General features: G+C 47.1%; 1 protein-coding gene across 1 annotated transcript in view; it reads right to left on the reverse strand.

Moving 5' to 3' along the window:
- Window positions 1-15,024, reverse strand: part of robo1 (roundabout, axon guidance receptor, homolog 1 (Drosophila)) — a 212,240-nt gene that overhangs the window by 20,085 nt on the left and 177,131 nt on the right. The window contains exons 14-17 of the mRNA XM_076282606.1: window positions 13,603-13,837; window positions 11,989-12,110; window positions 9,493-9,664; window positions 5,540-5,740 (exon numbers count right to left, since the gene is read on the reverse strand). Coding sequence (XP_076138721.1) covers window positions 5,540-5,740; window positions 9,493-9,664; window positions 11,989-12,110; window positions 13,603-13,837 — 730 coding nt within the window. The remainder of the gene's footprint in view (window positions 1-5,539; window positions 5,741-9,492; window positions 9,665-11,988; window positions 12,111-13,602; window positions 13,838-15,024) is intronic.

Raw genomic sequence — 15,024 nt, forward strand, 5'->3', positions numbered from 1 at the left:
AAAGGAAGAATAATTAATTCATTTGTTTGGAGCATTATCTTACTCAGTATTCAGTAAAACCCACAACCATATTCTGGCCACGCTCGTTCTTTTCTGAGCCCGGCCAACTCCACTGTGTGCTGTACATTTTCATCTACCTCTCAGCTAGCTAGTATTTATGAGCCTCCTGAGGACGCAGGAGAGAGAGAGGGAGAGAGGGAGAGAGAGAGAGAGAGAGAGAGAGAGAGAATTTCTACTTCAATGGGCTCTGAAAAACACAAGCCCCTGCAGAAAAAAGAAACTCACATTCAGCCAAAATATAAAAAAAAAAAAAACTCCCGGTTTGCGCGTCTTCAAAGGAAGCTGATAGCTTTATTGCTCATGTTCTTCCATTGTTTCTGTTCTTCTTGTGCCTTTTTACTGACTCTGTCTTTGAATGCTTCTGCTTCTAACTGTTCTGCTTCTAAGTCCCCCCTCCCCATCCATTTCAATCCAATCCACTCTACCCACCCCACCCCCTGTCTTCCCTCACTCTAGCCCGAGGGAGGGCAAGTGGGCGGTCAGCCTCCCCTTCCAGCCCAGACCCAGGCCGTCTGATGCCTGTTGGGCTAGGGGTCAAAACACACACATGCATGTGCGTGCACAGACATACACACACGCGCACACACACATAAACAAAACACATACACATTCAAAATACAGGTTTAAGTGCGCTAAAAGACATAAAGATGCAAAAAACGACATATACTGCACACACACACACAAAAATATAAACATGCCCTTTCAGGTCACACCTTAGAATTCAAGGCATGTGTTATAGTACATGTGTAGACAAACACATGCCACAGAGTTTGTACCAATCACACACACACACACACACACACACACACACACACACACACACACACACACACACACACACACACACAGTGTATCTCTTTCACAACCATTAAGCCATTTATCCACTTCTCCTCAATAAAAGACTTCCCTGCAGGGCAAAATTAGACCTGTCTTCTAACAGAAAGGGTGTGTTGTTGGCCTTTTCAGTAACAGTTCCACTGAATGAAGATTACAATAAATCCCCTCTGGCCTTTAAGTTGTTGGCATCAACACTGTACCCCAGCTGTGTTGTCTGTGGAGCGGTCTCAACTTTTCATTTGAACAGGTCTATGGGGAAAGTAACTAAATCTGTTATGACGGAAAATGTCATATGTTTCCCTGTTTATCTGTTGCTTGTTTGTTTGTTTGGGTGTGTGCTTGGCGCTGCTTTTTAAGTGCACAAGTGTACGGAGATGAGCCTAACAGGGGTGGGCATCTGATGGGTTTATCTTAGGAGCGCCAGCTTAGAAGGCAAGGGGGGGGGGGGGGGGGCATTTGCCATGCCAGGTCTCACGTCGGATATGTTCCACCTTATGAAAATAAACAAATCAAATTACCGTGGCGACAACAGAATGTCAGCTCCACTCATCTCCTGTCGCTGTAAGGCTCCCTGGCAGAGGCTCAAGTCACACAAAGAGACGTGTGTGCACACGCACACGCGCACACACACACACACACACACGCACACACACACGTACGCACACACACAAAAAACCTACACCATGCAGGTGCAATCATGCATAGAACCAATCATTTTTACAACTATAGACCGATAGAGCACATACATACTTATAAACAACGGCACGCTCAAACATGCACACACACACACACACACACACACACACACACACACACACATTTCAAGGGTGTGCAGAGATTCCCATGGAGCACAGGAAACTGGAAACGTGTGGGTGCCCTCAGCACCACTTTGGCCTCTTGAGCCCACTCCAGCTGGGGAGAGCGCTCTCTCTTCATGTGGTTTCCCTCCACAAGACACAATCTGTCACAAACACACACACGCACACACACATACACACACACACACACTGCCCTCTGGCCTTTCACACAGGCTTTCAAGTGTGTGTCGGCAGAGAGGAGGAGGGGGTTGGGGGGTGGACAGGAACATATTCCACCCGCCGTGGCGACAGACGGCCACTGGGAGGGGGGGATCAAAAGCCACGCCAACGCATGGCATAGCACAGGACTCGGCAGGACAGGGGTGCCCGCACCCCCCCCCCCCCCCACCCCCACACGTAGGCCTCTGGAGGTCAGCGGCCAGTTTCAGTCACCACGCCAGGTTAGCCACAGAGGGCGGCCTCCGTCATGGTCCTCGCCGAGGCCGAAAGGCATTTGAAAATGGCAGGTTGCACAGGTTTAAAAATACCACAGACCTTTGTGCTAGTCGGGAGGATAGCCAGTGGGGCCGGCCAGCCCTCAGGCCGACCGCTCTGAGCCCAGCAGGGGCAGACGCGGGGTAAGCATGCGACTGCACAACCAACCGTCCTCAAAGCAAATGCTAAAGAGGAGGAAGAGAAGGAGGAGGAGGAGGAGGAGGAGGAGGAGGAAGGGAGGCAACTGAAGTAGCACGCCCAAGAAAAAAAAATGCTGTGTGGTTACAGTAAAGAAAAATGTTTTCGCAAACAAAGCCGCAACGCAAGCACATAAATAATATCCCGTGGATGCTCTGGCAGCAAACACTAACATGTAAACTCACAGCCCACAGCTCACTGAGAGAAAAAAGAAAAAACCTCAACATCGCTACTTTTGGCTTTGTGAGAATGGGAGACATTTCCAGAGAATTCTCTACGATTCTCACTGATGGAGCGGCTAAATTGATGAACTACATACATAAAGCCAAACAGCATAAAAAAAAAAATGAAAAAACGTTTTTTTTTTACAAAAAGAAAAAACTTCACTTCACGTCATTACTGTCTCCACTCCAATGTCACACAATATCCAACCTCTTTAACTGTAACACAATATCCAACCTCTTTAACTGTAACACAATATCCAACCTCTTTAACTGTAACACAATATCCAACCTCTTTAACTGTCACACAATATCCAACCTCTTTAACTGTAACACAATATCCAACCTCTTTAACTGTAACACAATATCCAACCTCTTTAACTGTAACACAATATCCAACCTCTTTAACTGTAACACAATATCCAACCTCTTTAACTGTAACACAATATCCAACCTCTTTAACTGTAACACAATATCCAACCTCTTTAACTGTCACACAATATCCAACCTCTTTAACTGTAACACAATATCCAACCTCTTTAACTGTCACACAATATCCAACCTCTTTAACTGTAACACAATATCCAACCTCTTTAACTGTAACACAATATCCAACCTCTTTAACTGTAACACAATATCCAACCTCTTTAACTGTAACACAATATCCAACCTCTTTAACTGTAACACAATATCCAACCTCTTTAACTGTAACACAATATCCAACCTCTTTAACTGTAACACAATATCCAACCTCTTTAACTGTAACACAATATCCAACCTCTTTAACTGTAACACAATATCCAACCTCTTTAACTGTCACACAATATCCAACCTCTTTAACTGTCACACAATATCCAACCTCTTTAACTGTAACACAATATCCAACCTCTTTAACTGTAACACAATATCCAACCTCTTTAACTGTAACACAATATCCAACCTCTTTAACTGTAACACAATATCCAACCTCTTTAACTGTAACACAATATCCAACCTCTTTAACTGTAACACAATATCCAACCTCTTTAACTGTAACACAATATCCAACCTCTTTAACTGTAACACAATATCCAACCTCTTTAACTGTAACACAATATCCAACCTCTTTAACTGTAACACAATATCCAACCTCTTTAACTGTAACACAATATCCAACCTCTTTAACTGTAACACAATATCCAACCTCTTTAACTGTAACACAATATCGTACCTCTTTAACTGTAACACAATATCCAACCTCTTTAACTGTAACACAATATCCAACCTCTTTAACTGTAAGGCACTTTCCTGTTCCCCATGCTATTTTTTTTCACAAATCAACAAATCAAACATTCAGCGCTTTGCCACCCTGCCATTTCAAGCATTATAATATGCCTTTTAAAGCGCGCTGTAGAGCAGGAGTGATGTGTGTGTGTGTGTGTGTGTGTGTGTGTGTGTGTGTGTGTGTGTGTGTGTGTGTGATGGAGGGGTTGGAAGTGCGGTGGCGGTGCCAGCGGCACTCGCTGGGTTGCCTGGAGCTTAGCATTATGGCAGGCATGTGGAAAGAACACAACACCCCTGGTAATAGCAGCTCTCTGGCTCTCTGCACTGTTGTGGGCATGGGCTCTGGAGGGCATAAAAAGCCCGTCAATCCTCCAGAAGTCGTGCAAAGAAGCCGCACAATCCGTTCTTAAAACACACACAAACATACACATACACACACACACTCTTGAACAAAGGCACACATACACGTGTGCACTCATACACATGCACATGCACACATACACACACACAAACACATGAATGCACACACAGCAACTCCAGGCTAAAGCACATCCAACACACCGTCAAGTTTATTCTCTAAGTGTAACTCCTTTAAAAAATGGTTGAGTGCAAGGTAAGTTTGAAGCTGCTGAATGGTTGATGTGTCCTTGTTTTGAGTCAGAGGCTCACAGCTTGACACCGCATCTCTCTCTCTCTCTCTCTCCCTCTTCCTCTAGCTCGACTGGCAGACTTTGGGAAGTGCGTCGGCACACACACACACACTTCAAACGTAACCTTGGTGGATTGGAGTGGGCAGAGAAAATGAAAGGGAATAGAGGCACTCTATTCAAGCTCTCTCTCTTGCTCGCAGTCTCTCACTCACATTTCTTTTTTTTTCAAAAGGCTTGTTTTGAAAACTTGTCACTGAAGCCCATTTTTAAGGTTCTCTTCCCCGGGTGCTCCTGCATCCCTGTGTGTGACCTAGAGCGATGGAGTGTGAAGCTGAGTGGGTGTGAGAGAGTCTGCGTGTGTGTGTGTGTGTGTGTGTGTGTGTGTGTGTGTGTGTCTGTGTGGGGGCGAGGGGGTTGTACACAAAGACTGAGACATACTGGAGTTGTGCAGAAAGACTGGGGCATAGTGGATGTAGAAGTGCTGGGAACAGAGGCTTGGTGGAGCTTGGTGGAAGTCTGTAGGATGTATGAAGGCTGAAAAATGGGCTGGTAGCTTACGGAGCGCCACAGCATTGTAACTCTCCTGTGCCACGGCACCTTCTCTCTCTACCCTTTACCTCCAGCACATGCTCTTATAAATGAATGCCTCCATTATAGAACAAGTTGGACAATATGAATTCTTCCATTACAGCATACCATACTCTGCTAAAACTAATTTCTCTACTATAGCATGTGGCCTACTAAAACAAATCCCACCAGCATAAAAAAAAAACATTCTACAGTAATATCCTGTGTATTAGCCGCATTGTGTATAAGCCGCAGGACAGTGTTTTATGCAAGTTAAAAGAAACAAAACCATATTAATACCATATTAACTGCCCACGTGTCTTAACCGCATAGCTAAAGAAATTTTTGCAAAATCAATGTATAAACCGTGGCTAATAGATCCCTCTGCTCTACTGTCAGGCGCTAGCTCTGCTGGCCAGTGGCCGCTGAGTGCGTGGTGAGTGAGACTGACCCTTTCGAATGCCGGCGTAGCTGCTGCTGAGACCGCTCCTCTTCTTGCGGTGGCGGTACAGCCAGATGCTGAACACCATGAGGATGATCCAGCAGGCGGCGCCGATGCCGGCGATGAAGGCCGGCTGCTTGACCACGTCGGAGATCTGCTGCGACAGGGTGTTCTCCAGGTCCACGCTCTGTCTCACGCGGCCAGTCTCATCTGGGACAGAGAGAAGAGAAGAGCTACGTCACCAAAAACGACTAGAATATGACATGAGAATGAGAACATTGACTTATTTGTGGCGGCCCACCGCAATATCAACATTGACCACCACACAATGATTTTCCAGGTTGTACTAAATTGTGCTTAAATCTGGTTCATCATAACCACGCTATGCTAATTTGTTAAAAACTGTTGAATTCAAGTTAATTCTGCAAACCTACCCCCACAACTAGAATTCAGTTCTGTGGGAAACACTGGAGAATATGAGAATATAAAAATGAGAGAGCAAGGGAACACCAGGAGATGCATTTCTTAAATAAGAACAGACTGAATAAGGGGTAATAAAGGATGAGAGAGGGAAGACTGAGAGGGAAGAGTGCATGAAATGGGGACACATCACATGAGGGAACAGCAAACAGCGGAGATGAGACCAAGGTGCTGAAATGGCATCGCTTCAAGCTGAGAGGGGGAGAAACCGGTGATGCTGAAATGGCATTCAAAAGAGATGCAGGGGAACGTTAAACCCAAAAAAGGCATAAATAAGAGGCTTGTCATGTCTGGTGACACACAAAAGACCACTTTCATCTCTGCAGGTGTGTGTGTGTGTGTGTGTGTGTGTGTCTCTCTCTGTCTTGAGGCAGTTTTACATTCTGATTAAAGTTTTTACGCTGCTCTCTTCTCTCTTGCTTTTCATCATGTGTTGACAGTGAGACTCCAGTGATTCCTGCCCTTGAGTTTTACATCAGTTTTACGTCAGAGAGTTGCCTACACAACACCCTCTCTCTGGTCTTCATTAGGCACATTACGCACATACACACCTGAGCTCACCTGCACTGCAAACACACACACACACACACACACACACACACACACACACACACACACACAACACAGACAATGCGTCTCTCCGTGTCTATTAGTCACTGTCTTTAGAATCAGAGATGATATTAGTCCTAGAGTATCAGCGCTCCTTTCATCCTACGGCTTCTGTGTCAGATGTAGTTGTGCATGTGCCTGTCAGTTGAGCGGATTACAGTATGTGCAAAGTGTCTGGACTACAGCATAGACAACAAAGGGTCGCTTCCTCCCCATAAGCCCCTCTCTCTCTCTCTCTCTCTCTCTCTCTCTCTCTCTCTCTCTCTTTCTCTCTCTCTCTCTTTCTCTCTCCCTCTTTCTCTGTCTCTCTCAGAGGAAACAGGCCTGCTTTGCCCTTACCTGAGGAATCCCTTCATGTTGCATAGCACACCACATTGTTTTTTTCTCTTATGGGCTCTTCTACTTTCTTTTATTTTTTGTCATCTTTTTCATGTTTTGTTTCATGTCAAAGCCCCTTTTATCTCTCCGGAGACTGCGGCAGCCAGCGGCGAGCAGGTTTTTCCCAAAACAAGAGGAGCACACACACGCATAGGTGCATGTGTGTATGTGTGTGTATGTGTGTGTGTGTGCGTGTATGTGTGTGTCTGTGTGTGTGTGTGTGTGTGCTTACTTCCCAATATCCTTCCCTTCCTCTTTCTAACTCTTTCTCCCCTTTCTCTGGCCTTACTCTCTCATTCTGTCTGTTTTTTCTTCTCTTTCTCTCTCTCTCTCTGTCACTCTCTCTGTGTCCTCCGGCCAGTAGTGGACTTCTCTGGACTGCTCTCTCCTGTAGTAGGAGGATGATGACGCCGAGGAGTGTTTGTGACTAAGCGGCCATTAAGGTGGGACGGAGACCGGCGGGCGAACCCTCACAGTGTGACAAATGCATTGTGGGTCGGCGTGCAGGGGGGCCCACTCCTTGAGCGAGACCAAATGCTGTTGGTCACACTTCTCAGTTTCCTTCCTCCTCCTCCTCCTACTCCTCCTCCTTTTTCCCTGCTGATGTTAGAGAGCTAAACGAGTGGAAGTGTTCTACCCAGTCTGTTTATATCACATTACACTGCTTAGGAGAAAACATCCAGACTGATATAATATGTGATGAGAGAAGACACACACAAGTTTTGTGTGTGAGTGTGTGTGTGTGTGTGCGCGTGTGTGTGTGTGTGTTTGCGTATGTGTGTGCGTGTGTGTGTGTGTGTGTGTGTGTGTGTGTGTGTGTGTGTGTGTGTGTGTGTGCATGGGTGTGCGTGCGTGTGTGTGTGCGTATGCGTATGTGTGTGTGTGTGTGTGTGTGTGTGCGTATGTGTGTGTGTGTGTGTGTGTGTGTGCATGGGTGTGCGTGCGCGTGTGTGTGCGTATGTGTGTGTGTGTGTGTGTGTGTGTGTGTGTGTGTGTGTGTGTGTGTGCATGGGTGTGCGTGCGCGTGTGTGTGCGTATGCGTATGTGTGTGTGTGTGTGTGTGTGTGTGTGTGTGTGTGTGCATGGGTGTGCGTGCGTGTGTGTGCGTATGCGTATGTGTGTGTGTGTGTGTGTGTGTGTGTTGGCTCTTTTCTATCTCACTCACTTACTATCAGTCCCTCTCTGCTGTGTTGTGTTGCGCTGCGCTGTGTGCAGACGGATATGTTTATGCACGTTTGTGACACTTGGACTCCGTTTAGCTCTTGCTGAATTCCTATTCCTCCAGAAAGGAGAGGCAGTTGAAGTTTCAGATGCATTCTCAAGAGTGCAGCATCCTTGAGCGCAGCAGGGGGAATCTGCCAGCCTCAATAGAGACATTACGAGAAGGAGAAAAAAATCTGTGACGGCGTAAACATCCGCTGATGTGTTCTGAGACTACTGAGTTCTCAGAGCTGTCAGCGGGTTCACAGTTTTACCCCCGTGTTTTCGGTGGAAAAGTTTGGCACCAGCAACATTCGTAAACGGCGGCATAGAAAAAAAAAAAAAAACTCTAAATCATAACGCATTACCTTTTGTTTTTATTGCTGTCAGCTTGAGAGGGTGTGTGGCTGAAATACTACTCTGGGAACCCGTCAAACATAGCATTAAGAGATTAACAACGCGCGTGTTCCTGCCACTCCCGCCTCTCCAGTGGGCCGATAGCGGGAGAATGACGCGCTAATGATCGGACTGTAATTATTTCAATTACACATCTGAGAACGCTGCCGCTAACAGCAGGGGGCCCAGCGTGCCAAGGCTTGTGGATAGCCTACGTTTCTCTGCAGTGGCGATAAAAGACTTGCACAATTCATTCCTATTAGTGTAGCAATTTCTGTGGATTAACGGCTTAAAGGCAATCAATGGTGATGAGCTCTGAATCATGCTTTTATAGTATGATAGACATCGATATAGTTGTTTATGTGCATACTGTCAAGTGAAGTTGCTCATGTCTTTGCTGTTTGAGTGTGTGTATGTATGTATGTGTACTGCAGAGGTTACTATGGAGACACTGGGGACACTGCTCAGGGTGGGTAAAATCCATACTGCATCTATGCTTACACTAGATGGCACTAAAGCATCCGCCTCACACATTGTGTCTCACTGCAGTTTGCCCAACGCCTATAAAAACCCTTGAGATTCTACCCCTGGCTCTATACAAACTATATAACTATACAAATAAATCTGACTTGACTTGACTTGACTTGATCTATCCTCATTATCTATGGACACTGGTATTACTTTTGATAATAGTAGCTAGCCTGATAGTCTTGGTTTATTCAAATGAGAAATACAGTATAATTGTGCCTGTAGTTAGCAGAATGAGAGATCTGGTGACACTTATGACACTTTATGTTACCATAAAGACCCTGCAATGTCAATGTCAATATTATCCCGCGAGTAAAGAATTGCATTCTCTCTTGAAACGGTCTCCAGGCTGCAGGGCTGCGTCCACTCACCAAGCTGGAAGTAGGTGATGTCGCTCTTGACCCCGGGGCCGGCGCTGGTGCTGGCGGCCACCTCCACGCTGTAGCGCACCCCGGGGGCCAGGCCGGGGATGAGCACGGACAGCGTTGCGCCGTCCACCGTGCGGTTGATGTGGTACTTGCTCTCGTTGCCCAGGCACCAGACCTAAAGGGTGAGGGAGTATGGAGGGGAAGCAGAGGGGCTCAGTTATAAGGGTACTCATATCAGTGTTGTGCAAATTCTAATTGCAATTCTGCTTCCTGTTTGCTACCTCAAATGAAATGCAAGTGAAATTCAAGAATTTAATTGGAATTTAAAAGCCAGTTTCAATGAAATTCTGGAATTGTGCACAACCCTGACTCATATCAGGACTTGATGTATGGATGCTTCTAGTGGGAGCTGAAGAGTTCTGCCGCAATGATGCAGGTGTATTGAGATCCATTGCAATGCTGCCTAACTTGGCTCAGTCACCCTGTAAATGCAAGTTAAACTCCTCAAATTATCCGCCCGGAGACCGCTGGGATGTTGAGGTTTGTTTATGTCATTACAGTGTGCGAAGGGGTGAAGAGAGAGAAGAGAAGGCTGAATGGGGGAGAAATCTATTGTTTGTTGACATAGCTTGATTCTGAGCCACTTTGTAACTGGCCGTAGAGCACCATGCTTTTTCCCTCTCCGAAGAGGGAGAGTTCTTTATTTTCTGCAAATGACTTTCAGATTTCCCACTGTTTGTGTGTTCGCTCCACCGCCCGATTCCGGAGGGGGTCTCGACATCTGAGGAGTTTTTTCTGCCACGGGAGCGAGCTTTGGCTGACTCAACCTTGTCTCTCCTTCCTCGCAGGCTAACATATGGGGGCGCGGTGCGGTCCTCTTGGTAGTCATAACACGTGACCCCCTCTGCCCGACCCGGTGGAAAACAGGGCTCGGCCCGAGCTAACCGGCAGCATAACACAATTACTGGCCCGAACGCCAGCGATCCCGCGCAGACCGAAAGGTGATCCCTCTTTTCCGCCGTTAACTCAATTTCGGGGCTCACAGCGCGAGCACCGCCATCGACTTCCAAACCCCCAAACCTGACTGTTTTACTTTATGGAGCACTTTACTCCACCAAAGGAGAAAAAAAGGCGAGGGGGAAGAAAAAAAAGGAAAAGAAAATGCTAGCAGACATTTCTCTGTTCTTCTGGGAGAAGGTGGAGAGGAGAGAGAGAGAGGGAGGAAGAGGGGAGGGAAGAGAGAGAGAGGAGGCTGGCAATGGTTGAGGAGCTAGACGGTCCCCCAGAATCCTCAGCAAGCCGACGGGCGGAGTGTCTTTGAGGATTGCGGTGGAGAGGGGCCTCTGGCGAGAGACGTGGCGGTAACGAGTGAGGAACGTCTCTGTCTCCCTCTCTCTCTCTCTCTCTCTCTCTCTCTCTCTGTCTCCCTCTCTCTCTCTCTCTCTGTCTCCCTCTCTCTCTCTCTTTCTGTCTCCCTCTCTCTTTCCTGCGCCAGATTTAACAAGCGTGAAATTGCTCAGCGAACCTGCTGCCGCCAAAACGTTTACCTGGAATATGAGCGTCGGCTTACACCTCTCTGAGCAGCCAGCCTCTCTAAGCTCACACTCCCACCCCCCTCCCCACACACACATTCTCTCGCACACAGAATCCAGCATTCCAAATGATATTACACATTCAGGAGGAAATCGAAATGCCTGGACCACAGTGGCAGAAGACATTGGTGTTACTCACATAGTCAATCACACATACTAAAAAGGGGGGAGAGTGAGCTTAAGGAAATTGCATAGGTTGGACAAAGGGCAAGGGGAGGTAAGGAAAAAGTGCTTAATTATACTCTAGTGTAAGACATCATACAGTAGGTAAGTGATACACCAAAATGATACCAGCTATTAAATAATAAAGCTACTGTATGCATAGGTCACACATCTATGCTGTCTCTACTGCAATTGCATTAGTCCCATTAAGCTGATTTCAAAGAGTTTTGCTGCATTTATCCTCCTGAGATCTGAACTGCCCAGACCTCATCCCAGTGATGTCTACTTGGGAATCTGGTTTCCATGGTTACATGGACTGTAATAAATGATACATCATCCAATAGTCAAATTCAGGAACATAGTAAACAAACAAGGCAACACTGTCTAGGTTACACCAACATGTATGTTCTATGATCCAGACATAAAGGGAAGCACACAGACAGTCTTGAAAGAACAGCATGCCTACCAGCAGATGGCGGTGTCTCCCAACTATTACCTCCCTATGGATCCTCTGTTTTCTCACTGAGATGCATAGTTCAAGCGCATACACATAGTCTCTACAATTTCAATGTAAGTGTTAAGTGTAACTGGATCTGCTATAGATCAAGAATATGTTCATAAACAAGAGCATGACTTTGCATGAAAGAGTAAAATGTCCTAAACCTTATTTGAACCTTATCTATGATTGATTAATTAATTTGTTCATTTTCTCTTGTTGGATGAGGCAGAGATGAGATGACTTTACCCTGTATTCCTGGACCACGCCGTTCTGGTCTTCCTCTGGAGGCGGTTGCCAGGAGACCAGGATGGTAGTGCCATTGTCGCCGCTCTCGGTCACGGTAACATCCCGAGGGGCAGCGCTGGGAGCTGAGATAAGGGAACAAGCAACAAAACACGTGTTTATACTCAGACACAAACACAACAAACTTTCCAACACACAAACACACACACACACACACACACACACACACACAAACAAACACACCTCTATGAGCACCATCTCTATATTGGGATGTGTGCCTTTCTTCCAAGTACTCGATTAGCTAAGATGAAAGCTGTTGCCTGACAAGAATCAATCGAAAATGTTAATCTGTCAGTTGTGCTTATCAATGGCTAATTTCAAGTGTAATAGAAAATCAATGCGGGGCTAATTGGGAGTAAATAGTCCCTTGTGGAGACTGGAGGCTGTGGGCTCGAAAACTAACTTTCTCTCTCTGTTCCCCTGCCAGACCACAGGCTCATTTAGCAAAGCAGGCCTGGGAGAGAGAGAGAGAGAGAGAGAGAGAGAGAGAGAGAGAGAGAGAGAGAGAGAGAGAGAGAGAGAGAGAGAAGAAGAAGAAGAGAGAGAGCTGTGGAGCATAGATAAAGAGGCTGAGGATCCTCCTTCTCTGATGGCTGTTTTTGGGACTGCACAGAGCTCAGAAGGACGCCTAATTGCTGTGTTTAGAATGCAGGCGCGCGCTTCTCTCTGTGATGACTGTAATTCGAACGCACGATTACGAGAGCCACAGTAGACGGTGGTTACCGTCGGGAGGTACCGCTGTCAGATGGCATGCCAACTCACCTGGGCATGGGCATCAAAACACGGCTCTGCCCCCTCAAAACAATTGGCAACCAGGTTCACACAGCGTGGGGGTGTTAGCACGTTAGCTAGCGTGTTTGTTAGTGTGAGCCAGATGCTCACACGAAGGCTTTTAATGCATCACGTCTTTCCATCCTTCTTTTCGTTCATTTCCTTCTACACTCATTCATTCACTCCCTTCTTTTATTTCTTTTCCTGCTCCCACATGCAAACAACTTCCTCAGTGTTAGTGTGCTCCCTCCTGAAGTCTTTTTTGTCACCCTCTCACCACCACACACACACACACACACACACACACACACACACACACACACACACACACACACACAAATTGGACTCTGGGCCAGTACCAAACCCCAGAGGACTTCCAGAAACAAACGCAACCACACCCCTGGAACAATTAGCACGCTAGTCATTTGCGCTTGTATTTTGGTTTCCTTGTCTTCTGTGCAGATTTCCCGGGGTACTATTTCCAAAAAGGCGACGCGACGCCCTCCCTTTCTTGGTCAGAACACCACATAAATACGCTCAAGGCACAAATCCACTTTCTCTTTATGCCTGCAGCCAACAGCTGAATGAAGCATGGAAAGGAGGATGGATTGCACACAGGTTTAGGCAAATACTGTAAATTAAAAATAAGGCCCTGCAAAGACCACAAAAAGAAAGAAAGTAAGGAAAGAAAGAAATAAAAACAGAAAGAAAGTAAGAAAGAAAGAAAGAAAGAAAGAAAGAAATGGAAGAACCTTTCAGTTAAAAAATAGTTCTTTGCTCTCCTACCTTCCTCCAGGGTCTTGGCCAGTTTGACATCGCTGTCCGTGCCCATGAACTCGTTGAAGAAGGGGCGCACTTTGAACTCGTAGGTGGCTCCGTTCTTGAGGCCGGGCACCACGGCGTTGTCCTCCCCCGAGGTCCGCACCTCGAACACGGCCCAGTCCCCCCGCGGCTGCCCCTCGGGCACCGTGGCCCGGTACATCACCTTGTAGCCCTGGATGTACTGCGACTGCTGCTCAACCTGGAGGTAAATCACAACAAACCAAAGCCACAGTTTCACTGCTGCTGCACTGCGCACAAATGGAGTGTAATGCTACTGGGGTTGCTATGTCGGTGCAACGGGCCTGATCTGTCTTCATCAACTCATTCAGTTCTGCAGGACTCTGTGGTCATGCTAATGTGAATAAGCAGTCAGTCATTTAGATGCATGGGGCATGTGAACCGTTGTGAATAGTGTGGTAGGTGGCCCAGCCAGTTCTGCAGAACCGTGCCGACGTGGAATGAGCCGTAGCCATTCTGGTGCTGGAGACTCGATTGTAGTGTCTGGCAGTGGTACGTGCAACTGTGCCGGTTACCAACGGAGAGCGGAGCCATTCCGGTGCAGAAGGCCTGACGAATGGATTTGGCAGAGTGGTGGCAGAGCGGTGGTAGCGGCGGCAGCCGTCCCCACCGAGCCAGGGCTTCCCAGCCTTCCAGCCGGCCCGCACTCTCTCGCCGCTCCCGGCAGACCGCACGCCCTATGAGCTCATAGCCCAGAAGGTTCCGTGCAGTCTGCTCCTGAGGTGCCAGGACGCTGACACTCTGCGGGCCGGCTGCCCCCGCCCCCACTCCCGCCGCACACTTGACACAGCACCTCTCAGAAAGAGCCAAACGCCTCCACGCTACATGGATGGACCAAAACTAGCCATCCACAGCCAACTGTGCTAAATTTAATATCTGAACTCACATTTTTATGTATCTCTCTTATAATAATTTTGAAGACACATTTCTGTTTCCCCTGGGCTGAAACAATCAATTTGTTGGTGCGATTAAATCAGACCTGTTTAGAATCTTGTTCAGTGAGCCGGGCAACAGGGGCTTGTTATGCATCATTCTGACGCTGCTCCGACATAATGCTGTATCAACACCGCAGAGATCTTGCTGTGGGAAACATGTGTTTCCAGTAGTGAGAGGAGGGCGAGAGAGAGAGAGAGAGAGAGAGAGAGAGAGAGAGAGAGAGAGAGAGAGAGAAAGAAAGAGAGAAAGAGAGGGAAAGAGAGAGAGAAGGAGCGAGAGCAAACGGTTGCCAACCGGCTTGTAAAGTTTTTTAACGATTTCTAGCCTGATCCCACTCCATAAAAGTGGCTGTCAGCTCAGGTGGTCATGATTAGATAGTCATAACTGCTACAGACGCGTAAACATTCCTCTCGCACCAACGCACGCGTCCAA

This window comes from Alosa pseudoharengus, unplaced genomic scaffold (genome assembly GCF_046254945.1).
Source record: "Alosa pseudoharengus isolate Yale_2024_CS ecotype anadromous, Long Island Sound unplaced genomic scaffold, YU_APseudo_1.1 YU_APseudo_1.1_scf_13, whole genome shotgun sequence".
Classification (NCBI taxonomy): domain Eukaryota; kingdom Metazoa; phylum Chordata; class Actinopteri; order Clupeiformes; family Clupeidae; genus Alosa; species Alosa pseudoharengus.